The following is a 27378-nucleotide window of genomic DNA, read 5'->3' on the forward strand; positions in this document are numbered from 1 at the left end:
AAGCCCCACCAGGTTTCCTATACCCTCCTCGCCATCAATTTTAGATCACTTGTTGTTCCCTTGTCCCTGGGGTTGGTTAGTTCACACCCCCTTTCCTTTCCCCTGCCATTTCCATAACAGTTTCTTCCTACTTGAGCCCTTGGTATCAGTTCCTCTTTTTACCCCTTACATTGTCCTTTGTCTCCCTTCACCCACAATTCTGTTATTCATCCCCTCACTATAATCTATTGATTTCCCCTTCCCTTCATTTCCCTCTTAGTCTTGGTAACTATAACAGTATGAAAACCTTCGTCTTAAGTTTTCTTTTATGTATCTTTTTATAATTAACTAATTTCACTCAGCACTATGTTCTCCAAGTCCACCCTTGCCATGAGATGTTTAACAATTTAGACTTTAGTCTTTGATATTCCTTTGTATGTAGCCAACTTCTTTATCCTTTCTTCCACAAGTGGGCATATAAATTGTTTTCATCTATTTTTGAAATAGTGTGCTGTGCTGTGTTGACCTCTGTTGTGTATTATATTTTTTATAGAAATGCAGATATTTGCAGATTTTAGACATTTGATCCTTGTTCCGTGCATTGTCAAAAATGTTTTCCATTCTTTTTTTTAATTCACCATTTTCTTGGGGGCTCCTAAAAATATTCATTCATTTGTATTAATTAAGCACACTGTACGTATGTTGCCATCAGTGTTTCCAAGACAGTTTCTTTCTGCTGGAGCCCTTGGTATCACTCCTCTTTTCTTTATCTCCTCCCGATGTTTTCCATTATATAGATTATCTTTCATGAAATCTTTTCATGCACATAAGTGTTATATATGTAGAAAGTTCATCTATATCGTCTTCGGCTGTGTGTGAATTTTTTATTATATTTTGTAGTATGTTTATGCCCTTTTTCAGGCCCCTATTTTGTCATTGTTGATTTTAAATTCTAGGATTTACACTTCGGTTTTTTTATGTATGGAATGATGTGTAGGTTCTGATTTTATTCCTCAAATCAATGTCAACTTTTGCCAGGACCATTTGTTGAAGATACTGTTTCTTCCCCTTGTAGTGTATTTCTGCCCTTGTTGAATATCAGTTGTTTCTTGGTGGATGAATTATTTCTGGATTCTCTAATGTGTTCTATTAGACTATGTTTCTTTTGTAGAACCAATGTCAGGATTTTTAACTACTGTGTTTCTGTAGTTGCTTTTGAGGCTGAGAAATGTGACCGTCTATTTCATTTTTCTTAAGAGCGTGTTTATTCTGGGTCTCTTTCATTTTCATATGAACTTGGTGATTTTTTTCCATTATCAAAAAAGGGATGGTAGAATCTGAATCTATCATCATTGAATCATTGTATTTGCAGATTTCTATGGTTAGCTTTAGAATTTTCAGAGTGTCCGATCTATGAGTATAGCACATGCTCCCTTTTCAGTAGGTCTTCTCCAGGGTTTTGCAGCATTTTTCTTTGTAGAAGTCTGGCTTGTCTTAAATGTATTCCTAAATATTTCATTTTTCTTTTTAAATCTTTTAATTAGAGATCAAAATTTCCATTCTTGCTTTTTAAAAATTATTTTCATGATCTTGATTTTTTTTTTTACACATCCCTTGAATTTAGTGTAATTCAGTTTGTTTTAGGTATGTTTCTTATAAGCAGTATATTGATGTATTCACATTTGCAGTTTGTTGCTCCTTCTTTTTGCTGCATTTAACCCATTTATATTCATTATAATTACTGTTATGTATAGATTTGTGGTTATCATTTTGATATTTGGTTTTATTGAAGTTTATATTTTCCTTGCAAGTTTATGTGCCAAGTTCTTTTTGTGAGTGGGGTCTTAAAAAAATTGTAACTTAGAATAAATCATATTTATTTTATACAAAAGTGCACTTCCATGAAAATGTGTGTTTCTTGCCAATATTTTGATGGATGTGGCTACTGATTAGATACAGTTTTCTTGCTTAAACCACACCCATCTTGCATCATTGACAATTTGCAGTTTTTATTTGTAAAAAGCAGAATAGGAACATAAACGCTCTCGAGAAGAAATCCGTATGCAAGGTCCTTCCAGCATCCCACCATTCTTCCCTTTCAATCTCTTGCTCACACCGACTTTGGCTGTTGTTAATGAGTTTTCTTGTAATTTTGTTAACCTATTCTTTTATTTACTGTTTGCTGTATTTTATAAATATCTACCCTTTTTATAATTTTTGCATTTTCTTTGTGTTTATATGTTCATCTCAGATTTAATATAATTAGTTCTTTTTTTATCTGTGTGGGGTTTTTTTGGTTAGTATAATTAGTTATTTCTTTCAATCTACTTTACTTTCTCTCCATTCTGATGTTTTCTATCTACACTTTCCATCTATATTCTTTGCAATTTTTCCATTACCAAATGGTATCTATGGTTCTCTATTTTCAACGTTGTAAGTTTGTTGTATTTTGGGTCCTCCTTTAAAGAAGCTGTATTGTTCCTCAAACAATTCAGCTTCTTTAATTATTTTCTTTTTTATGATGTTAGACAAATTTTCATCCAGCCAATTTTGGATACTTGCTCTGTAGATCTTTTGGGGTTTTTTTCCCCACTCCTGGAAAGTCAGTGAAATTTGATTTATTTATTTATTTAAATGATTTATTTATTTCTTTTGATAGGGTCTCATCTAATTATTAGACTTTGTTCAGATTCTTTATATTGGCTGTTCTTCTATATCAGAATTGAAAGATTTGTCCTCAAAGTTACTAAATCAGTATTTCATTGGTTCAGATCGATTACTTTGTCCTTTTGAAGGGTTTATTGACCAACTATTTGAAACAAAAGCTATCTCGTGCAATAAGCTCTTTTTTTTTTTATAGATATATAAAATTTTGTTGGGGACTCTTACAACTCTTATAACAATCCATACATCCATTGTGTCAAGCACATTTGAACATGTTTCCATCGTTCTTTTCAAAACATTTTCTTTATACTTGAGCCCTTGGGTAAGCCTGAGTTTTTTGTTTTTTTTGAGGTTAAAATTTTATGTATGTATGTATGTATGCATTTATTTATTTAGAACATTTTATTAGGGGCTCATACAACTGTGATCGCAAGCCATACACACATCAATTGTGTAAAGCGCATTTGTACATCATTCTCAAAACATTTTCTCTCCACTTAAACCCCCGACATTAGGTGCTCATTTTTCCCCTCCCTCCCTGCTCCCCGCTCGCTTATGAGCCCTTGATAGTTTATAAATTGGTATTTTGTCATATCTTGCCCTGTCCGACGTCTCCCTTCAGCAATAAGCTCTTATGAAGACATATATTTCTTTCAGAATTACAAGTGTAAACATAATTTGTGACCATTTCACTGTTTAGGTATGATAATAAGAATATAAGATCAGTAATGTTAGCATTCCATATTTCTGTTTGACCCCTTCTCTTTTTTTTCATAGTCCTCTAAATTTTTTTCTTTTCTGGTAAGTCCAGTGCTACTTTTTCCTCTGGTCATTTGTTTGTGCTTGACTAATTTGCATTTTTCTAATGAACTGAGATTTCTTTTCTTGTTGCAATTATGTTGCAGTTAATTGAGGTGTGAGGTTTGCTGGCCCCACAGGGACAGTTGACTCTATCAGGTGCTGCACCTAAGAGTATTAAAAATAACAGTAAAAAGCAAACACCAGCAAAAATAAGCAATATGGAACAAACTTGCAAACCATATTATTGGGAACCTCACACACCCTTGCTTCGCACTCCCATAAACAGCAGCTGCTTTCCTTTTCTCAGTCACCAGGTGCCTATGAGGGTGCAATCCAGAGTTTGCACATCTGGGGCGTTGACACAGGGGAATCTCATTGGAATGTAGAACGTGCTGTGGATAGTTAGGAATTATTTTCACTTCTGTGTTTCTCTCTCTTGGTGGTTTTTGAAGAGAACCATAAGATAGATAGATAAACCAACTTCTGTGGGTACCAGCGTGTGTAGTTATAGAAGTTTGTTTTTCCTGTTTTGTCTGGTAGTTTATGAATACAAAGGATAAAAGGATGGGGAGGAAAAAAAGAACCGCACTCCAGCTTTTTGCACATAGACAATCTCAGAGGTCACACCTATGCCCAAGCAAGGTGCTTTATTTTTGTGGCTGGTCCATGCCACTGGCTGTCTTCTATCTATCTGTTTTGGTACTATACATGCAGTAGGGGAGAAGCGGACATGTTTCTGTTTCCCATTGCTTGTTTCATTGTGCCTTTGTGCTGTTGGCTTTTCCTGCTTACCTCACCCCTTTATCACATTGCCCTCACTGCCTTATGTATGTGAGGGATGACTTAAGGAGCCACTGAGTCCATTGGATTTGGCATAGCCACTCTCCTGTTCTCCTGAGGATTGTGGGAATCCATGGATACACCACCTGTCTTTCATCAACTGTGATGTGGGAGGTGTTATTTTGCTGGTAGATTGCCCAGGGGTAAATCTCAGTTGCTCTTTCCAGTTAATGTGTTAAATCTTGTCCTGCACTACAAGCACTGCAGTTCGTTTGCTGCAGGCTAATATCAGTGATAACTGCTTATGTATTCCTGATTTCCCAGTGGGCCTCAAATTTAACCATTCTTCAGAGGTCCGGCCACTTTGCTGTCAGTTTGTCATACTGTGGTGGCTTGCATCTTTTGTAATGTTGGAAGCTATGACATTGATAGTTCAAATGCTAGCAGGCCACTCAAGATAAATAGGTTTCTTCAGTGATTCCAGACTAAGAACAGACCATGAAGAATCAGCTGCTCTCTTAGGAGGAAGTCGTCGCTGAAAACCTTATGCATAACTTTGAAACATTGTCAGATACTGAAGGTATAATGCATGGAAACAGAACATTGTTGGAGATAGTAACAGGGGGGGGCCCTTCAGTCAGAAGGCACTAGAGAGTTGTCTGAGGAAGAGCTACTTTCTCGGTGTATAGCCCACTGTGGTGCAATGAATGGTGAAAAGCTGTGAGGGTAAAGCTTTCTGGATTGTCATTTGTTTATGGGGAATAACTGAAAATGAGAAGAGACTACAAAAATCTAATAATCACAACTTGGAATGTACAAAGTGTGTACCTAGGAAAATTGGAATTCCTTAAAGATTGATATTCTAGGTTACTGAGCTAAAATGGACTTGTATTGCCATTTTGAATTAGAAAGGTATATGGTTTACTGTCCTGTGAATGATATAAACAAGCAGAGTGGCATTGAATTCATAGTCAAAAAGGACATTTCAAGATCTATGTTGAAGTACAGTGCAGTGTGTGATATGATTATGTTTATTTGCCTTGAAGGAAATCCAGTGAATACAACTATCATCAAATTTAAGCACCGAAGGTAGTGATGAAGAAATTAAAGCATTTTATCAATGTCTTCAGTTGGAAATTGATCAAACATGCAATTAAGATACATTGATAATTATTAGTAATTGGAATGCTCTAGATGGCATAGACAGAAATTAAGTTGACTACATCTTTGGGAAGAGATGATGGAGAAGCTCAGCATTAGTAACGGACACCACACCAGGGGCTGACTGTGAAACAACATGAGATACTCATGTGTACAGTTTAAAGCTGAAGAAAATCCAAACAAGTACATGAGAGCCAAAATACGACCTTGAGTGTGTCTAACCTGAGTTTTGAGAACATCTCAAGAACAGACTTGCTGCATTGGAGACTAATGACAGAAGACCTGGTGAGCTGTGGGAATACATCAGAAACATCATTTATGAAGAAAGTGAAAGGGTCATTAAAAAACAAGAAAGAAAGAAAAGATCAAAGTGTTTGTCAGATGAGATTCTGAAACTTGCTCTTCGTCATAAATGAGCTAAACCAAATTGAAGTAAGGATGAAGTCAAAGCTGAACAGAAAATTTCAAAGGGGTAGTTCAAGAAGACAAAGTTAAATATAATGGATTGTGCCCAGCCCTCGAATTACAAAACCTAGAAGAGAGAATATACTGTGCATATCTTAAACTGAAAGATATCAAGAAAAAAATTCAAATGTTGAATTGCAACATTGAAGAAATTCTATGGGCAAAATATTTAATGATGCAGGAAGCATCAAAACTAGATGGAAACAATACACAGTCACTGGACCAAAAAGAACTGCTCCAAAAAAGAATGTGTATTGTGCTATTGTTGGGTGGAGTTCTCTATGTGTATCGATGACTGATTGGTTATTTGTGTTATTTGTTCTTCTGTATATTTTTTTAGCTTCTCTCTAGTTTTTCTAGCTGTCATTCAAAGTGATTTATTAAAATTTCCTACACAGGAACAGTTGTGAGGAGGGTGCAGGACCATGCCGTGTTTGGTTCTGTTGTGCACAGGGGCGCTATGGGTTGGAGCTGCTTCCATGGAACCTAACAACACTATTGTAGAGGTGTATTTTGAGACTCGTTCTTGTATTAAATGCATATCTATTTATTAGGGTTATATCTCATATGCAGTTGGCACTTTAACCATTATGAAAAACCCTTATTTGTGTCCTGTGCTCAATTTTTCTTTAAAGTCTATTTTATTGAAATTAATATTGCTATTTCTACCCTTTTTTATTGGCTGTAGCTTGATAGATTATTTTACTCTCTTTGATCTTTAGTACGTTTCTGTCTTACACCTCAGGTGTATGTATTTTGTAGATATCAGTAATCCATCCTGTTTTATTATCCATTGAGCTACTGTCTTTTGACTGATACATTTAATCTATAGTGAATGTAATTCTTAGCTATGAATTTAGTACATTTTTTACTGTTTTATATTGTGTTGGTGCTTTATGTTTTCTACTGACTTCATTTTTTATGTGGGTTTTCCTGTCTTTTTCTACATTCCTGGTTATTCATGAATATTTGCAGCTATTTTTTCTCATTTTGACTTGCACCCTGTCAGAGAATGAAGGTCTTAAAAGTTTTACTCCACCTATGTCATTATCGTCTCCTTTGAAGAGATAGTTCGTTCCCAGTAATTTCAATGCCTTCCAACATGAGGGACTCATCTTCTGGAAGTTTATCTGATAAGGTTTTATTGCTATTCGTAAACATTTCAGAAACAGATAAGCTATTCCTTCTTCTTAACATGTTCTAACCATTGATGATCCTGCTGGAATCACAGCAACACACAACTCAATATAGTAAAACAAACTGACCAGTATTCCACACATAGATTTCATGACGTGAAATACACACAAATAAAATGAACTATGCCTGGGGAGAGACAATTGTTGCACTTGATATCATGAGTCAAAACAATTTCAGAAGATAACTCTGAAACAACATCAATCACATATGCAAGCTCAAGTTGAAGCTGAAAAAATTGAAATAAATTCATGGTAGTTAAAATAAAACCTCAAATTTAACACCTGAGTTTAGTGACTATTTTAAGAACTGATTTGATGCACTGAACACTAATCCTAGAAGACCTGGTGAGTTCTAGGATCAAGGCAACGCATCATACATAAAATAAATATAAGATTGTGTTACTTCAGGTAGGCTTTTTGAAACAACTGCAACCTGATTTACAGGCTAAACTCCACCCATTCACTCTTAATACTCAAGTTGGCACCAGATTGTGTAACTACCACAGACCACCCCTTGTCAACTTCACACAACTCTAGCTAGATACAGTTTTTAAACAAAGCAATAATAAAATCATATCTGTACCTAACAGGATAAAACTAAAATGCATACAATTAAAAATATGTGCCACCCTTATTTAGACTTAACATACTATAAGTGAACAAAACAAAAATATTCTGTAAGTGAACAACACAGTATTTTTTGCCTAACAATTTCAGTTAATTAACAACTATACCTTAATCCTATAATCCTATGAATATATTCTCCTACTTATGAAAGCTTGTAAGCAGCTACTTCATACCTTTATGCACCCAATTTTGGGTATCCAATTTCTATACTATCCACTTATATCAACCCAGTGCTCTGAGAAGATAACCATACTTTTTGATTTGAAGAGTCTTCATTCCAGTTGGAACCTTGTGAAATCCACATCCATAAGCAAGGTCAAATCAGGACAGGCCATCCATAAAGTCTGCAGAAATATGCAACAGTTCACAGGCTCAAAAATCTCTTCATCTGGTCGGGTTCTGGTCAACTTAATGTGGGCTACTTCCTTAGCTTCACCAGGGTGCCCACTGGTCACCTTGCCTTTAGACCCTGGGCCCATCATAAATTCTCAAAAAAAAAAAAAAAATTCTCAACAACCTTAGTCCCCTTGTGCTTGGTAATGAACTTCAGACCAGTCAACCCACTCTTGTTTTTCTTCTCTATTCCCTGTGAACCAGGTCCACCAGTGTCAGTGGGCAAACTCGACCCCTCTCTCTATTGCTGCTCTTCTCCCATTTCCATTTAACAAGTGGTTCCAGGTAGTCACCTAGCAAGCATCTCAGGCTGCCACAGACTCCCTTTAATGTTCAGTCCTAGAGAGGAGTTTGCTTCATGGTTCCAGATTTTTTCTATCTTCTGACAAAAACCACTAGTTCAAAAATCCAGTGTTCCTTTTTTACCCCTGCAATCTTTCAACAGCTCCCTCTAGGCAAGTCTCTTCACCTTCGAATGCCCTGAGCATTCAGGACCCTGGGTGGGGTTTAGCTTTTCAGAGCCTTCTTTGCAGGCATATCCTAAACCCATTTAAGGATCTAATTTTAATGGCTGAAGACAAGTCAGCTTACAAGCTCTCTATTTTCATACTTCCCAATAATTATTTCTATCAATCATGATATCAATAACAATAAGCAGTAGGAATCCGCATAAACAGTAGAATCAGATCCTCAAATAGTCAAGTTCAATCCTTATCTAACTTGTCTTAATCCTTGTCTAAATTATTCCATTGATAAAAAATCTGGCCTTAAGCCTCCTACTGAATCAAGCCAGGACAAGAATTCTGTCAGCCATTTTGACCTCGGTCGGCCATTTTCTCTAAGCAGCATAATCTCAGAAATTCAAGGGGCGATTTCATTCCCTGAGCTCAAAATATAAATTGATCACATTCAATTTCACCATTTCAAACAGGAATAGACAAAGACAACCAAACAAAAGAATCAAAACTTCCCATATTCTTTCCAGAAAACAACCCATTAAACCACATGGCCATATCTGACCTCTGGCTAGCCAAAGAAGTAAAGCTACCATGAGGCAGAGGTCAAACAAATGTCCACTCAACATCCTTTTTTATTGGGGGCTCATATAACTCATCACAATCCATATATTCATCCATAGTTTCAAGGACATATGTACATTTGTTGCTGTCATTCTCAAAACATTTTCTTTCTCCTTGAGCCCTTGGTATCAGCTCATTTTTTTCCCTGCCCTCCCACACATGCAACATCTTTATGATTTCTTGCTCTAGTACCCCACTCCCAAGGTACCTTAATGTTTTAGTGTGGCTATACTAGAGAAACAAATCCAGGAAGACTTGTATAAGAGAAAACTTTATATCAAAGAGTAATTTTATATATATATATATATATTTTTTTTAACATTTTATTAGGGGCTCATACAACTGTTATCCCAATCCATACACACATCAATTGTGTAAAGCGCATTTGTACATCGTTTCTCAAAACATTTTCTCTCCATTTAAACCCCCGACATTAGGTCCTCATTTTTCCCCTCCCTCCCCGCTCCCCCCTCCCTCATGAGCCCTTGATAGTTTATAAATGGGTATTTTGTCATATCTTACCCTGTCCGACATCTCCCTTCACCCACTTTTCGGTTGTCTGTCCCCCAGGGAGGAGGTCACACACAGTTCCATGTAATCGGTTCCCTCTTTCCTACCCTTTCTCCCTTTACCCTCCCTATTTTGCCACTCACACCACTGGTCCTATAGGGCTCATCCGTCCTGGATTCCCTGTATTTTCAGTTCCTATCTGTACCAGTGTACCTCCTCTGGTCTAGCCAGTCTTGCAAGATTGAATTCGAGTCATGGTAGTGGGAGCGGGGAGGAAACATTTAGGAACTAGAGGAAAGTTGTATTTTTCATCATTGTTACATCGCACCCTGACTGGCTCATCTCCTCCCCGAGACCCCTCTGCAAGGGGATCTCCAGTGGCGTACTAATGGGAGTAATTATATATTAAGAAAATATCCCAGCCCAGTCCAGATCAAATCCATAAGTTCAATATTAGCCTATATCTCAGACCAATCTATAAAGTCCTCTTCATGCTCAAGCAGCCATGCAGTAATGCTGAAAGCAGGAAGATCACAGGCCAGTGGGTGGCAGTCTTGTGGAACCAGTGGCAGTAGAAGTATCTCTGGCTGGCATGCGTCTTCAGGTAGCTTCTCCAGCTCCAGGGCCCTATCTATCATCAACTTAGCTCTGTGTGGCTTGTCATCAGGAATATCTCAGAGGGAGGGAATGTGTCCCGCCTCTAGCAAGCTATTTATTTCTGTAGTGCCTCCAAATGAGGTCATCAAGCTGCGACCTGATTAACAGGCTAAACTCCACCCCTTTATTTGTAAGTCGCAAATTGACAACAGATTATGTAACTACCCCATACCACCCCTTGTCAATTTGACACTTTCACACAACTTTTTAGCCATATATAATTTTCAAACAATAATAAAATAACTGTACCTAACAGGATAAAACTAAAGTGCATACAGTTCAGTATGTGCCACCTTCATTAAGTGAACAAACCAAAAATATCCTATACCTAACAATTGCAGTTTAGTAAGTATACCTTAATCCTATAATCCTATGAATATATTCCCCTATCAATGAAATGATTATAAGTCAGACACTTCATGCCTATATTCGCCCAATTTGGAGTATCCAATTTCTATACTGCCCACTTACATCAACCTGGTTGGTTGTCTGAGGAGACAATCATATTGTTTGATTTGAAGAATCTTCATTCCAGTTGAACTTTGTGAAGTCTGCATCCATAAGCAAAGTCAAATCTGGACAGGCCATCTGAGTTAGTTAATTGTGCCAGCCTGGCTGATAATCACATGTGGGGCTGGTTGAAAGGCAGAGGGATAAATGGGTGGTGAAGCCTCGCCTTTCTAGTTCTTGGGTCTCTTGTTTTGTGTGATAGTTGCACCGGGTGCAGCTGCCTTAGCAGTTCCCTGCTTCAGCTTGCAAGATGGACTTCCTACAAGACATCCCCAAGGAGAAGCCACATGGACCTATCCCGATGCAGCCCTGGGTGCTGGAGCAGCCGTGTGGAGACCCCTGCTAGTGCTGAGATGCTTGTACGTTCACTGACTCAGCTTTCCTCCTGCAGTAGGCATCATTGCCTCTGTTTTGTGAGGTGGAAGACTTTGTGGACTGGTGTTGGGTTAATGGGTTAATGTTGGACTTGTGGGCTTGGGCAGCATTGGGTTGGGATGTTTTCGTGATGCACATTTTCTTTACATAAAACTCTCTCTTATACATGAGTCGCTGTGGATTTGTTTCTCCAAAGTACCTAGACCAATACACCATCCATAAAGTCTGCAGCAGTATTCACTAGTTCATAGGCTCAAAAGTCTTCTCTTCATCTATTTGGTTCTGGTCAACTCAATGTGGGCTGCTTCACTTAGCTTCACCAGGGTGCTCATTGGCTACCCTCCCTTTAGACCTTAGGTCCTGTCACAAATTCTGAACAACCCTAGCCCCTTTGTGCTAGGTCATGAACTTCAGACCAGTCAACCCACTCTTGTCTTCTCTAGTCCCTGTGAACCAGGTCCATGGTGTTAGTGACCAGACTCAACCCGTCTCTCTATTGCTGCTTTTTCCCACTTCGGTTCAACAACTGGATCCAGGTGGTCACCTAGCAATCATTTCAGCTTGCCCACAGGTTTCCTTTAATGTGTAGTCCTAGAGTGGAGTTTTCTTCATGCTTCCAGATTTTTTCCAGCCTCAAGCACAAACCACTAGTTCAGAATTCAAAAATCTCGAGTTCCTTTTTTATCAAACTGTGAGCAGCCCATAGGCAGGTCTCTTGGAATGCAAATAGCTGAGTACTCCAAAGCTCTGGGTGGGGCTAATCTTTACAGAGCCTTCTTTCTAGGTGAACCCTAACCCATTTAAAGAATCAAGTTTTAATGGCGAATGGCAAGGCTTACAAAGTCTATTTTCATACTTCCCAATAAGCATTTCTATCAATCATATCAATAATATTAGGCAGAATTAATCAGTAAAAACAAAGTAGAATTCAATCCTAAATTCAGTTCTTAAAATATTCAAGCTCCAGTCTTATCTAGTTTATCTTAGTCCTTATTTAAACTATTCTACTGATACACAAATATGTGATTGGGCCTCTGACAGCATAAGCCAGGCAGACTCTGTCAGCCATTTTGACCTTCTGTTAGCCATTTTCTCTAAGCAGCTTTGAGAAATTCAAGGGATGATTTTGTCCCCTGAGCTTTAAAATATACATTAATCACATTCATTATTGTCATTTCACACAGGAATAACCAAAGACAACAAACAAACAAAACTTTAACTTCTTCCAGAAAACAACCCAATAAAACTCATGGACATATCTGACCTTTGACCAGCCGAAGAAGAAATACTTCCATCTGGCAGAGGGCAAACAAACATCTACTGTCCAATTTTATGATTTCTCTAGTACCCCACTCCCAAGGTAACATAATGTGGTGGACTAGAGAAACAAAATTCATACACACGCATATGTATGTAAGAGAGAACAATATCAAAGAGTAATTGTACATTAAGAAAACATCCCAGTCAGTCCATAAGTCCGATATCACCCCATATGTCAATACTAGTGCATAAATTCTTCAGACTCACGCAGCCATGCAATGACACCGAATGCAGAAAGATCACAGGCCATTGTGTGGAAAGTCTTGTGGATCCAGTGGCAGCACAAGCCTCTCAGCACTGGTGTAGGTCTCCACGTGGCTACTCCAGCTCCCAGAGCTCTGGCTGCATTCTCATAGCTCCTTGTGGTTTTCCAGCAAGCATATCTCACAGGGACTGTGGTGTGTCCCACCTCCAGTAGTCTACTTATCTCCTTAGCACCTTCAATTGAGGTCATCAAGTGGTGATTGACAGGCTCAACTCCACCCGTTCACTCATAAGCCACAAATTGACAACAGAGTGTGTAACCACCACACTCCTATAAACAGTCTCAGAACCCCAAAGGACATCACTCTCAGTCAACCTTGACTCAGTATTGTTGAGTTTGGGTTTTTTGCATACTGTACTGTTACTGTTACCCGTTGTATCAGTTACCTGTACCATGGTGGATACATGACCTATCATTATTAACTGATATTCTTCATAAATTTTTAGTACTGTTGAGTGTTCTTGAGTAAACTTTGTATTTCTAATTTTAGGATATTCTTCTAATCTAATTATGCTGAACTGTCTTGATTTGTCTTGAGAAGAATGGTTTTTTCATAGTACTCGTTTTGGGTGTTAAGTAGATTTTAGCATTTTTCTGAGATGTAAATTCATTACTAGCAATTTTATATTTTAAATTTCTCCATATAGAAGCCTAATCATACCCCGCCTGCCCCTCAGTATCTCCCACAACTCCTGCCCTTCTCTGTTTTATTTATTCTTCATATTTGGAATGCAATATATGATTGATACAAGCATAATGCTTTCAGTACAGACACATTCATACTATAACTCTTCTAGATTTCATTTCTTTTTCAAATAGTATTACTAGCACTTTGGGTAGACCTCATTGGCTATAATATTGCCACTGCACAAAGCTAGATTTCATTTCTTTTTATATCACTTATTTCCCACCTTTTTTTTTTTTTTTTAGAGTAATGATATTATGAACATTTGTGTACAAGTTTTTATTTGGACATATATTTTCAGTTCTTTTATTTGGGATTTTCTCTTGTCACCAGGAATTGAATGTTAGGAAGGTTACACTGTCTACAGATAAAACTAAATATGGTATTCGGCTAAGAGCTGAGCCTGATCACATGGTCCTTGGGAAGCGACTAAAGGGAGCCTTTAAAGCAGTGATGACTTCCATCAAGCAGTTAAATGATGAGGACCTGGAGACGTTTCAAAAGAGCGGTAGGTGTTTGGTGTAACTACTCTCCTCAGATCGGTTAAAGTTGGGTGCTTATTTACTATACCAGATCATTTTTTTCTACAAGTCCACAAACTTTTGTAATGTACTCTGATAATTTAGTAAAATTTAGTGAGAAATTAATGATACTAAATCATCAGACAATTGTTAATATGTTTAGTGTTTCCTGTGTTTAATTTTCTGGGTAAGGGCACTAATAAAACTGATTAATTTTCTTCCATTGCTGTCTCAGTCTCACTGCCATCAAGTTGATGCTGACTTGTAGACACTGTAATTCGGGGTAGACGTGCCCCTCCGGGTTTCAAAGACTAACTCTTTACTATGGGAATAGAAAGCCCCATATAGCTCGCTCAGGCAGCTGATGGTTACACATTGCTGACTTGGCAATTATCAGCCTAACATATAACCACTTTGCCACCTGGGCTCCATTAATATACAGACATATAATTACAGCCTTTCAAAATTGAGATCGCACTGTAATTAGAAACAAAAATTTTACTAATATTTTGTACATCTTTAATTTTCATTCATATTTTTATTGTACATTGCTCATTTTACATTGTAAACATGGTCATATGAATGTTATTTTATAACAGTTTTTCTATTTTATGAATATCTGATATTATATTTAAGTCTTATTTTTTATGCTTTATGCTATTCCCTGTTTATGTTTTAAATGATATTATACTGTATATTTGTGCATGTAAAACTTTGGTGGAATATATTTCTTTAGGCACTATTTTTTTTCGCAAAGGAATTCTACGATGCCATGGGTTATGCATTAGGCTGCTAACTACAAGGTCTGCACTTTGAACCTACCTGCTATTTTGTGGGTGAAAGAGGAGTATTTCTGATTCGGTAGATTTTCATCCTCAGAAGCTGAAAGGAACACTTCTACTCCGCCCCGTAGGGTATCTGTGACCCTAAATTTGCTCTATGACAGTAGGTTTGGTTTGGTGTTTGTCACATTCTGCAACAGTGAGATGAGTTAGAGCAGTGGTTCTCAACCTTCCTATTGCCATGACCCTTATATACAGTTCCTCATGTTGTGATGAGCCCCCCAACCATAAAATTATTTTCATTGCTACTTCATATCTGTAATTTTGCTACTGTTATGAATTGGGCAACCCCTTTCCCAGAGGTTGTGGACTGCTGAGTTAGAAGGTGATTATCCTTTGCAACTCTGTCATGAGGATTTCAATAAGAAGTGGTGCAATATAAATTACACAAAAATAAAGAAATAAAATAACAACAACAAAAGTGGTGTCATATATTGATAGTGGTATAAATTGAATGGAAGACTGGGCTGATTGTAACTGTGACAATTGTTTCTCCAAAAGGAACCATTGTGGTGGAAGGCCATGAATTGCACAAAGAAGATATCCGTTTCATATATACCTTTGATCAAGCTACACAGGGCACTGCACAGTTTGAAGCACACTGGGATACTCAGGTAATCTCCTGATCCCCAGAATATTTCTTTAAATAATGAGGTGAGAACATAAGTATGCCTTTGTTGATAATGATTCCTTGTATTAGGGTTGCATTAACTTCACTGTATATCTTTGAATTTATATATTTGATTAGTGAATGCATAAACTCTTTTCTTTGTTTCTTTTTTATTTTTTTAAAGATAATAAAAAATTGGGGGTTTCTGTTGTTCGTCCCCCTGGGAGAGATGGGTGCGGGGTGTTATGTGTCATTTTTTCTCCCCACCTTCCCCTACCCTACTCCCATTTCTGTTCCTGAGGGTTTATCTGACCTGGATTCCGTGTGTTGTAAGCTTTTATTTGTAGCAGTGTTTATGCTCCAGGCTGGCCCAAAGTGAAAAGCAGGACTAGGGTCATGTTGGGGGGGGATGACGATGCCTCAAGGAACCAGAGAAATATTGTGTGTTTCATCGGTGCTATACTGCGCCCTTGTGCACTTATCTCTTCCTTGTGACCCTTCTGTGAGGGGTTGCCCCATTGTGTACAGATAGGTTTTATTTTTTAATTCGTTTTATTGGGGGCTCTTACAGTTCTTGTCACAGTCCATACATATATCTATTGTATCTAGCATAATTGCACATATGTTGCCATCATTTTCAAAACATTATCTTCTTTTTTTTTGAGCCCTTGGTATTGGCTCGTTTCCCTCCCCCTCCCCCCCCACCCCGCCCACCCTCATTATCCCTTAATAATTTATAAATTTTTATTTTCATGTCTTTCACCATCCACTGTTTCCCTTCACTCACTTTTTTTGTTGTCCATCCCCCTGGGATGGTGATGTGTTGATCATTGTGATCAGGGTTTATCTGTCCTGATTCCCTGTGTTGCAATCTCTTATCTCTACCAGTGTATTTGCTCTGATCTGTCCGTATTTATAAAGTAGAATTGAGGTCATGATAGGGTGTGAAGAGGAAGAGTTAAAGAACTAGAGGTAAGTTGTGTGTTTTGTTGGTGCAATACTGCATCCCGGCGGGCTCGTTTTTTTCCTTGTGACCCTTCTGTTAAGGGGATGTCCAATTGTCTACAGATGTGCTTTGGGTCTCCATTCTGCCCTCCCCCTCATTCACATCAATATGATTTTTTGTTCCGGGTCTTTGATACGTGTGTGTATCTGTTTCATTCTTGCCTTCTTTTCTCCGTTGAGCTAACAGTATCCTGCAGATTTTCTCTTTGTTGACCTCTGGGTGGAGTAGTTCTTTGTTGTGCTCTCTAATTTGTGCTCAGTGAGTGGTGTTCTCCTGCCTATACTGGGTCGGCAAGGATGTTTGATAGAGCTGAGTTTCTTTTAATGTATTCTTTGATCTTTTCCTTGCTTGGGAAGACTCATACTTTCCATCTATCTTGATAGATGATTTGGCTGGATAGAGTATTGTTGAGTTTGTGTTATTTTCCCTCAATTTTCAGAATATATTATTCCCTAGCTCTTCTTCATAGTATCTGCTGATAGGACTGAGCATATTCTTATTTGAGTGCCTGTGTAGGTAACTGCATCCCCCACCCCCACCCCAGCTGCTCTTGTGACTTTCTCCTTTTCATCAAAGTTGGGTAGTTTAACTATTACCTGCCTTGGTGACTTCTTCTTGGGATTCAGTCTAGCTACTGGATTTTTTGTGTGGTTGTTTTTTGGCCTCAAATGTTTGCCTGGTTTTCATTCATTGAGCTGGGAAAGTTTTCTTCCAAGAATTCCCTCGCTATTTTTGTCGAGACTTTGTTTTTCCAGTAATCGTGTTCCAGTAGTTCAATTATTCGGATATTCCTCTTCATAACGTCAGACATGGCTCTCAGGTTTTCTTCAGCTTCTCTAATTATGTTATTTGACTTTTTTCCTGTTTGTTGAAGTCTGCCTGGTTATCCTCTAGATCATTGGTGCTATTCTCATTCTCTGTCTCCTCCAGTCTGTTGGCCACATGTGTGAATTTGCTACTGATTTTTTGTTATCTTGTCCCTTAGCTCTTGTATTTCCTGTGGTGTGTGGCCTTTATCTCCTCTATAATTCTATCCTTTTTCTGTATTGCTTCTCATATCCTGTATGATTGACTCTAAGTTGCATTCTGAAATTTTCTGTTTGGCAGGTCAATGTCTGCCTCATCTATGACTGCTATTCGATCCAGGTCATTCTCTGACATTGGATTTTGTTTTTCTTGTTTTCTTGTTGAGGCTTTTTGATGCATCTTGTTTCTGTGTCAATTTCGAGGAACTAGGAGTCAAAGATCTCTGGGCTCGCTTTTTGGGAGATTGATGTTAATGTGTCTGCCTGTCGCCAACTACCTTGGGTGTTGCATTTCACCTTTGTCCCACTAGAGTTTCCCTCTCACCCTAGCCTACTGGGAATCTGTTGTTTGGAGAACAGGTTGTATGGCCCTCTCCGTACTCAGGCTCTGAGGTCAACCTGCCTTGTGTTCCAGCAGCCCTTAGGCCTTCATTGATGTCCAGTTTTATGGCATGGTGTTCCGAGAAGGAAGTCTCAGTAAGTAATCTCTATGTGCTTGAATTTACTCAGGCTCGACTTGTGCCCCAGCATGTGGTGTGTTTTCAAAAATACACCATGTGCACTGGAAAAGAATGTGATTTTTTTCTTTCTTTCTTTTTTTTTGCATTTGGATGGAAAGCTTTATATATGTCTGTCTGGTCCAGTCACCTAATTGTAGTGTCTAGCTCTGTAGCCTCCTTGCTGAGATTCCTTCCCATTGATCTATCTTTCTTTCATAGCAGTGTATTAAAGTCACCTACTGTGCTTGTTGAATATGTGATTTCTTTTTTCATCTTTTGAAGTTTTTTTGACAAACTTTGCAGGTTTCTCATTAGGTGCATAGGTATTATACTCACTGATTCCTAGTTAACTGATTATTTGAGCATTATGTATTACCCCCCCTGATCTCTTGTTATGGTTTGCACCTTAAAGTTAATTTTGTTGGAGATTAGGATTGCAAACCCTGTGGGGTTTTTTTTAAGTTGCCCTTTGCCTAGTATATTTTACACCAGCCTCTTATTCTTAGTTTTTGGGTTTTTTTGTCTGCAAACTTAAGATGTGTGTCTTGCAGGCAACAGGTTGATAGGTGATGTTTTTTGAGCTAGTCTGCTAGTCATTGTTTTTTCACCTTCTGGATTCATTGCTGTCATCTCGTACCTTTTGTGTTGAGTGTTTTTGGGGGTTTTTTTGGTTGGTTTGTTTTAATAATTTTATTAGGGGCTCATACAACTCTTATCACAATCCATACATACATCAATTGTGTAAAGCACATTTGTACATTCATTGCCCTCATCATTCTCAAAACATTTCCTCTCCACTTAAGTCCCTGGCATCAAGTCCTCATTTTTCCCCCTCCCTCCCCCAACCCCCTCCCTCATGAGCCCTTGATAGTTTATAAATTGGTATTTTGTCATAGCTTGCCCTATCCGACGTCTCCCTTCACCCACTTTTCTGTTGTCCGTCCCCCGGGGAGGAGGTCACATATAGATCCTTGTCATCGGTTCCCTCTTTCCAACCCATTGAGTGTTGTTTTTTTTAATCTCCCTTCATATCAGTGTGCTGTTTGTTTTGGAGGTTTCCTTCTTGCCTTTTCCCCCTGAGTCCATGTTTTCTTGGTTATTGTTATCAGTGCATTGGCTTCTGTGTGAAGCTGGGCTTTATGGTGTTTTCCTGCTTTTGCTTGGTGGATCTTAGTCTTCTGACCATAATGAGTCAGCAAGGATCTTTGCAGGGTTGGGTGTCTTATTGTTTGAGTTTTTCCTTGTCCTGGAAGACTCTTATCTCGCCATCTATCTTAATTGGTAGTTTGGCGGGGTAGAGGATTCTCAGGCAGGCACTTTTGTCTTTCAGCTTCCAGAAGATGGTACTCCACTCTCTCCTTCTCTTCATGGTTTCTGCTGATAGGTTTCTGCATATTCTTACCTGAGCACTATTGTATGTGACTGCCTTTTTTTCTCTTGCTGCTCTTAAGATTATTTCTTTTTCCTCAAAGTTGGACAATTCAACTATTATATGCCTTGGTGGTGAGTTCTTCCTGGGGTTTAGTCTAATTGGTGTCCTTTCTGCTCCTTGTATGAGCATCTGATTCTCATTCATTAAGGTGGGGAAGTTTGCTTTCAGACATTTCCTCGCTAATTTAGCTGTTGATTCTTTGATGTGTCTTGTTCTGATAAACCAATTATTTGAGTATTGTTCTTCTTAATAGCATCTGTCTTTGATCTCAGGTTTTCTTCTGTCAGAGGAAACCCGCCTATAAACACCCTAAGGGCCAGTAGGCACAATTGTATGGCTATAATATATAAAGATTAAATGTACAAATGTGCTTGACAGAATGAATGTATGTATGGATTGTGATAAGAGTTGTATGAGTCCCCAATAAAATGATTAAATATATATAAAAATTATAATAAAGTCATACAGGATAGGAAAGATAGGAGAGAGAATAAAACAAAAGCGTCAGACACGTTTTAAGGTAGCATGCTCACCTTAGCCCCTCTTGATGATCCACATGGAACTGGAAGAAGAGAGAGCGCCTTTATTATCTTGGGACATTTATAAGTAGCCATAAGGCATGCATATTCAGTAGTTACATGCATTACAACTTGGGTGCTATCTACATTAAGGTCCTTGAGCTCATAGGTGAGGAAACCTAGTACCTGCATTGGGAGAAGGTATGCAGGGGGTTGGGTGACATGATGGAAGGAGAGAGCAAAAGGATGTCTGCTTCTATAGGGAGAGCAGAGCTGTTAGGGGAGTATCTGTGGGAATGACTTTTCAAGCAGGATCATGGACTTGGATTTTACCTCTATCTTACCAAAGTGGAGGCTTTCCTACCATGGAATACTATCTTTCCAAATTCCCTCTATTATAACTTAGGGAATATAGTCCTCATCATATTTACCTCAGTGTTAGCTTCCCACTTTTTTCCCACCTGTTTGTCCTTATTTTCTGCCTTAATTGTCCTTGAGATTATTGATGAGATCATTCATGAGATCCATAATCTTTTGTTTAGCTTCTGCTACCTTATCCTTTAGCTCCTATATTCCCCTTCGGTGCATGGACTTCATCCCTTCTATCGTGGAGTTCATCCCCTCTATCATTGCATCCTTATTCTGCATTGCTTCCCTTGTCTACTGTATTACTCCAACCAACCTTCTAAAGATGTCTTTTTGTGGTAGATCCACGTCTGATTCTTCTATGAGCATTGTTAATTCCACTGTTGTGTTTTGTCTTTCTTGTTTTCTTGTTGAGGGTGTTGCGCTGTTGCTGTTTGTGTGTCCTTTTGGAAAAAGTTGGCGTCGTGTTTCTGGGAGACCTAGGGGCCCTGAGCACGTTCTCTGTGTGACTGGTAAGAGTGTTTTCGAGGGCTTGCTGTGGTGGTGGATCGTACTGCTATATATGCAGGGTGCTGCGGCGACTCAGTGGCCAACAGCTGTAGGGGGTCCTCAAAGAATGGAATGAGGCTCGTGATTGTAGGTATGTCCCTGGGCCAAGTTGGGAGAAGCCTGCAGTTTGACCATGGGTCTGGTCTGGGCTGTCACGTTACAATTTTCAGCCTTTCTTTTAAAAGGCACCAAATAGAAGAAAACGCTGCCATGGGAGGGGGTGCCAAGTGAAGGCGGAGACAGGCCCACTACTGCTAATGCAGTTGCCAGTATATGACAGGGAAAGCCTCACTGCTACAGTTGTTTGACCTCTCTCCTCTTTAAGAAAATGACTTATTGTGGCATTAAGAAAAAGGAATTTACTGCAATCCTCCCACCCCGTTCTGTCTCTGCTATGATGTTAAAAAGTGAGGAATGTGCAAATATGCTTTCTACCCCTGATTTTCACTGCTAATGGCAGGGGTACTCAAACTGCGGCCCGTGGGCCACATGCGGCCCGCCGAGGACACTTATCTGGCCCACAGGGTGTTTTTACCCCGTTTGTCTTTTTACTTCAAAATAAGATATGTGCAGTGTGCATAGGAATTTGTTCACAGTTTTTTTAAAACTATAGTCCGGCCCTCCAACAGGAATGAGGGACAGTGAACTGGCCCCCTGTTTAAAAAGTTTAAGGACCCCTGGCTTATGGATTTAGAAACGGGGTGAGGAATTGGGGTATCATACTCCCAATTTGGGGCCTGTGCCTGGGTCAGAGTAGATGAGGGCGGGGTGCTCTTTTTGGAGAGGGGGGTTTATGCACATCCACCCTCTTTCATCTCACATCAGGATGGGGGTTTTGAGAAGCTAGCTGCTTGTAACTCAGCCCCTATCCCTGCCTAAACAGCCACTATTTATTGTATTGCAATGATCGGGAGGAATTTAGATAAGGTGGTCCTGCCCCTGGGGTGAAGGGTGAGGCATTAGCCCTGAATATGATGAGGACATCATCCCTGATGAAATCATCATCAGTGTAGAAAACACTCTGCATGAGCACTAGGAAACTGGGTCCCACATGCTGCTGAGGCAAGGGGTATATACATGTCATGGTATGTACATGGACTGCTTCTGTTGCTGGCCCTAGAAGGGAAAATCCATCCATGTCTCTGTAAGGGTCCCTTAGCTACCTACTTATAGCTACACACACTGAGAATTTCTTAATTCCTTGGTGAACTTCTGCATGAACTTGAGCCTTGTGATGCTGTCAGCAACATGATTTGGGGTTGTTGCCCATTGTTTCTGAGTGGTAAACCCAGGAAGGACTTTTTATTTTATTTTAAAGCAACCCTACCACCTATTTCAAGTTTTAAAGTTAGAGGTTATAAAAAAAAGATGAGCATCATGTTTGGCTACTCAAAGCAGCCAGATCTGAGCTGTGGACAAAGTGGCACCTCTACTTGTGTGGCCTTGAAAAGGGCCGCCTTTACTGGAGAGGAAGGGGTTCTCTATCCCTGCAGAGAAGAATAAACAGGTTTACGATGGGTGGCCCCACTGCACAGCTGAACTGGAGCTGAGGAAGCCTACTCCTAGGTCCTGGTTCTGCACTCCTCTGTTCCCCATCCCCTTCAGCAGGACTGGGATGAGGATAGTCACAGGCAAAGTAGTCCTTGAAGGGGGGCAAAGAGATGTCTAACAACAGGCACACCCCAGGCCCTCCCAAACAGCTTGTGATGGGCACCTTAGTCCACATTGGACATATCATTGTAGTTTACGTGAAAGTCGAAGAACCTGGAAGGCACTGGTGTAAGGAAGACAGAAGTTAGAACAGCTGCCTGGACATCCCCACTGTGGCTGATGAGGAGCTGCCCTGCCACATGCCATCGCTTTAGTCAGGCCTTCATGAGCCTTCTCCTCACTCCAAGGCCCTGGTCCTCCAGAACCTGTGGTTGCAAGTGGTTCTCCTGGAGGCATGTTCCACTCGCCACTTCCTTGGTTTCAAGAAGTACATTCCGCAGTGCCAGCCCATGCTAAGGGCACATAATTAGTACTCAGTGGGTCTTTTGTGAATGTATGGCAAGCCAATTGGTCAAACAGAAGACAAATGTGTCAGTCTGTAATATCAAGTGTATGCCAGTTTTCAACACAGTGGTGGTATCAGTTAAGCAATTCATAGAACCTGGAATAAGAACACATGCAAAATAGACCACCTTTCAGTCATCAGATGCTTAGGCCGCATTAAGGCACTACTCGACCATCCCAAGTTTCTTCTCTCTTAAGTTCCCATGCCAAGCTGAGCCAAAGAAGTCAAGTCTCCTTTATGGGATTCTATCAGAGCCTGGAAAACGGCTACAGAAATGGTGGGCCCAGTTCTATTAGTGGCTGGGTAGATATGAAAGACATTTGAAAGATAACACCACTTTGGAGCTGTGTCTTGCTTTCCCTCAACAGTACATATTAATATAGCCATTTGCACCACTGTACTCTCTCACACAGGTATAGCCCACTGTGGTAGAATTGGGTCTCAAAATACTAAATAATTCATCGTGTGAATACTGCAGACAAAGTTACCTTCAGCTTCACTTTAAACTGATTTTTTCTTTTTGGCATTTAGTTTTCCTTTATGTATCTCAGTTTTACAGATAAGGGAGCAGAGGCTCACACTGCTTAGGTGGCATGACGAGGGTTGTACAGTTTCTAAGTGGAGATGACAGAGTCAAATCTCCACTTAAAAAACTGAATTTTTATGGTAACTATAAAGCCTAAGAAATAAAAACCAGTGGTAGACCTGAAATATAAAAAGCCTTGGGGAGGAAAAATCAGTCTTAAACAACTTTCTTTCTAACAACAACAAAAGAAATCAAAGTGAAGAAAAAGTGAAAAGAACCTGCGACAAATCCAGGGGAGGAACGTACTGGAACTCCAGCACTAATTCAAAGCACCAAGTATGGGAAGAGGGAGAAAAGAGACCGGACGAAGACTGGACCGACTCTTGGCAAAAGGGATCTTTCCACCAGCAGCATGCTTTACCTGCTTCCTCCTACCTTGGCGTCCGTCCCCAACATGTAGGGAAGGCAGATGGCAGAGCAGTGAAGCCAGACAGATGGTGCACGCTAATGACCTCATTTTTCAACCTCCCTTCCCCTCACAAATCCTCATTACCTACCATTTCTAACAGGAAATTAATACCTCCAAAGAGGTGTTGTGGTCAGCTCACAATTACAGACACAAAGTATAAGCGAAAGCACCTTGGCTACAGATCCCCTTTCTGTCTCTGGCTGCACCATTTCACTGTCAGGTCAGTCTTGCTCACCTTTTTAGCTCATTGCACCACAAAACATCTTTGTCATTCATGACGATGGGAAAGTTGGTTTTCCCCTGTCTGATCAAGTTCAACTTGTGGTTATTGTCTGTACTTTCTTTAACTTTGCTGTCGTGTGTTGTACTTATTTGCCATGGCTGAAGAACAGCATATATTGTTCTTCTTTGCCATTGTTGTTGATCTCATGTACAACAGAATTGCATTTTTTAAAATTTATTTAAAGCGAACACTTACTAAATGGTACAAGGACAAGATAACTATGGAATCATTTCATTTGGATGATGAAGGCCATTAGCTCCCGTTATAATGATGTTCAAGGGTTTGCTGATATACAGAACTTTTAAAATGACATGGGAGGTCAAAGAAAACTCACAGTATACCATTTTTTCTATTGTTAATTCAGTCACTTGTGCATCATTGAGGGGTGTGTGTGTGTGTGTGTGTTTAATTTTTTTTAATAATTTTATTGTGGTCTCTTACAGCTCTTATCAGAAGCCTTAAAACCATCCATTGTGTCAAGCACTTTATTACATATGTTGCCATCATCATCTTCAAAATATTTTCTTTCTGTTTGAGCCCTTGGTATCAGTTGATTGAGGGCTTTGGGGGTCAATTTCTAAAATATGTTTTGTTCACAAATTTGTCCATTTCATTTTTAATTTGTTGGCATATAATTGTTCATAGTATTCTTTGTTAACTTTTTATTTCAGTAGTGAGTGATAGTGATATCTTATGTGTATGTTTTTTAATTAATTATTCATGTCTTCTCAATTGTTTTAGTCATTCTAAGTAAATTATCACTTATATTGATTGTCAAAGAACTAACTTTAGGTTTCATTGGTTCTCTATTGTTTTTGTATTTTATTATATTTATTTCTACTCTGATTTTTATTTTCTGAGTTTTGTTTTTCAGTTACACTTTTTTACTTCTTTAGATTTGAAGTTAGGATTTGACTAAAATGTATCCTTAAATAGGGTGTTGAATTTGAAAGTAGTGTTTATCTTAATTTCATATGGTGCACTGTTTATTCTTTTAGGCTTTGATTCTCTTAGATGTCACCCCAGACCAGTCATTGGTTGATGAAGGAATGGCTCGGGAAGTCATTAATCGCATCCAGAAACTTCGAAAGAAGGTCTGTTTGTCAGTTTAAGGAAAGTATAGTGTGTCTGTGTGCGCGCGCGCGTGCGCGCGCATGCTTGATATTACTCAATAATCTCCTATCCATTCACATGATACTCTGGCAATGATGGGCCTTTGTCTTTCCCTACTTGTTCAGTCATAAGCTGGATGTTTTTGGTTTCAACTAACCTGTGCTTTGACTGCTCTCATTCTTTTTTACTTCCTTATGGTTTCTACACAATTACTGCTATGGAAACTGGTGATATTAACATGCAGAAAGTAATTAGAGGTGACTGTGGTTGTGCTTTGGGAAGGCAGAAGTGACTATGTATTGAAAAACTCATTCAGAACATTAAATTTGCAGGACAGATGTGTTAGTTTGGGTTAACTAGAGAAATAAATCTAGAGACACTTGTGTGTAAGAGAGCTTTTTAATCAAAGAGGAATTTTATATTGAGAAAACATCCCTGCCCATTCCAGATAAGTCTGATATTAGCTCAGAAGTCCAAAACTAGTTCATGAAACCTTCTTCAAACTCACATAGCCACTAGCCGTGATGCCAAATGCAGGGAGCTCACAGGTTGGTGGGTGTAACGTCTTATGGATCCAGTGGTGGTGGAGGCCTCTCAGAACCAGTGTGGGTTTCTACATGGCTCTTCAACAGAAGGTGAAGCAGAGAGAGAGGCTCTCCTATGGTGTGTTAATCTGGGTACTTTAGAGAAACAAAACCACAGAAACTCATGTAAAAGAGAGAGTTTTATATAAAGGGTGAGTGCACATCAAGAAAACATCCCAACCCAGTGCTGCACAAGTCCACCATCAACCCATATGTCTGACACCAATCCACAAAGTCCTCCTCCATCTCACAAAACAAGGCAATGATGCCGACTGCAGGAGGAAAGCAGAGTCAGTGAATGTGTAAACATCTCAGCACTGGCAGGGGTCTCCACACAGCTGCTCCAGCAGGCAGGACTGCATCTGGGTAGTTCCATGCAGCTTCTCCTTGGGGATGTCTTGCAGGAAGTGAGCCTTGTCAGTTGAAACAGGGAACTGGCTAAGGCAGCTGCACCCTGGTCCGACCATCAGAAAGCAAGAGACACAAAAACTGGAAAGGCGAGGCTCACCGACCCATTTATCCCTCCACCCTTCAATTAACCCTACATGTGTTTATCGGCCAGGTTGGCACAATAAACTAACTACCTCATGTGGCTTGTCAACAGAAAGACAAAGACGGTGAGAGAGAGGAAGTTCCCAGAGTCCTCCTAAGAAGGCCATGCCCACATGGAGGCAACATCGGTCTGTGATCTGACCAACCGCCTTAGACTCCATCCATTCCCTCTTAATACCCTCAAGTTGACAAGAGATTAGATTGATAAGAACCCATATGAATATAGAGTGAAGATGCTGCCAAATTCCTGCCAGGCAAGATAGCTTAAGAGTTCATACCCCAAAGAAGTTGTTGACAAATAGGATTCCCCAGTATATCTTCCACTCCCAGACAGGTATTTGAGGCCTGTACTTTAAGACTAGTTTAGCAGATATTAAGAGTGTATTTGAGTGAACTTTGACTTTGATCAGTGGGTTCTTAATTTCTTTTTGTTTACTGAACATGCATAAAATGTTGATTGGGCTTAAAAAAAGATAGGCCCTACCTTAAAAGATAGAGCAGATGAACCAGAAGCAGTTTACTTTAATGCATTTTATCACCCAAGGAGGAATGTGGCAGATAATTGCCCTTTATAACTTTTTAGAATGTGTTTATTGATCCTTGTTCAACAGTTTGTTTTTATTAACAAAGTATTATTTCCTGTTTCAATTTTCTCTGTATTTTTTTAGTGCAATCTGGTTCCAACTGATGAAATAACGGTTTATTATAAAGTAAATTCAGAAGTAAGATATCTGAATAATGTTATTGAAGACCACACAGATTTCATATTTGCCACTATAAAGGTTCCTTTGAGACCATATCCAGTTCCTACATCAGATAAAATCCTTATTCAAGAAAAAACACAGGTAAATTCTTAGTTATATTGACCTATTTAAGATTTTTTAATTATTTTTATTTTTAAGTTTATACTGTTACATTTTACTCTTCTCCAACATAGAATGATGATAAAGTACTAGTTC

The 27378-nt window shown here is 39.2% G+C and overlaps 1 protein-coding gene across 1 annotated transcript in view; it reads left to right on the forward strand.

Moving 5' to 3' along the window:
- IARS1 (isoleucyl-tRNA synthetase 1) overlaps positions 1-27378 on the forward strand; it is a 118415-nt gene that overhangs the window by 71474 nt on the left and 19563 nt on the right. Inside the window, exons 24-27 of the mRNA XM_004714603.2 lie at positions 13801-13975; positions 15332-15444; positions 25169-25264; positions 27088-27264. Coding sequence (XP_004714660.1) covers positions 13801-13975; positions 15332-15444; positions 25169-25264; positions 27088-27264 — 561 coding nt within the window. The remainder of the gene's footprint in view (positions 1-13800; positions 13976-15331; positions 15445-25168; positions 25265-27087; positions 27265-27378) is intronic.

The sequence above is a fragment of the Echinops telfairi genome, unplaced genomic scaffold (genome assembly GCF_000313985.2).
Source record: "Echinops telfairi isolate 266 unplaced genomic scaffold, ASM31398v2 ScPeMD7_27;HRSCAF=92, whole genome shotgun sequence".
NCBI classification, from domain to species: Eukaryota; Metazoa; Chordata; class Mammalia; order Afrosoricida; family Tenrecidae; genus Echinops; species Echinops telfairi.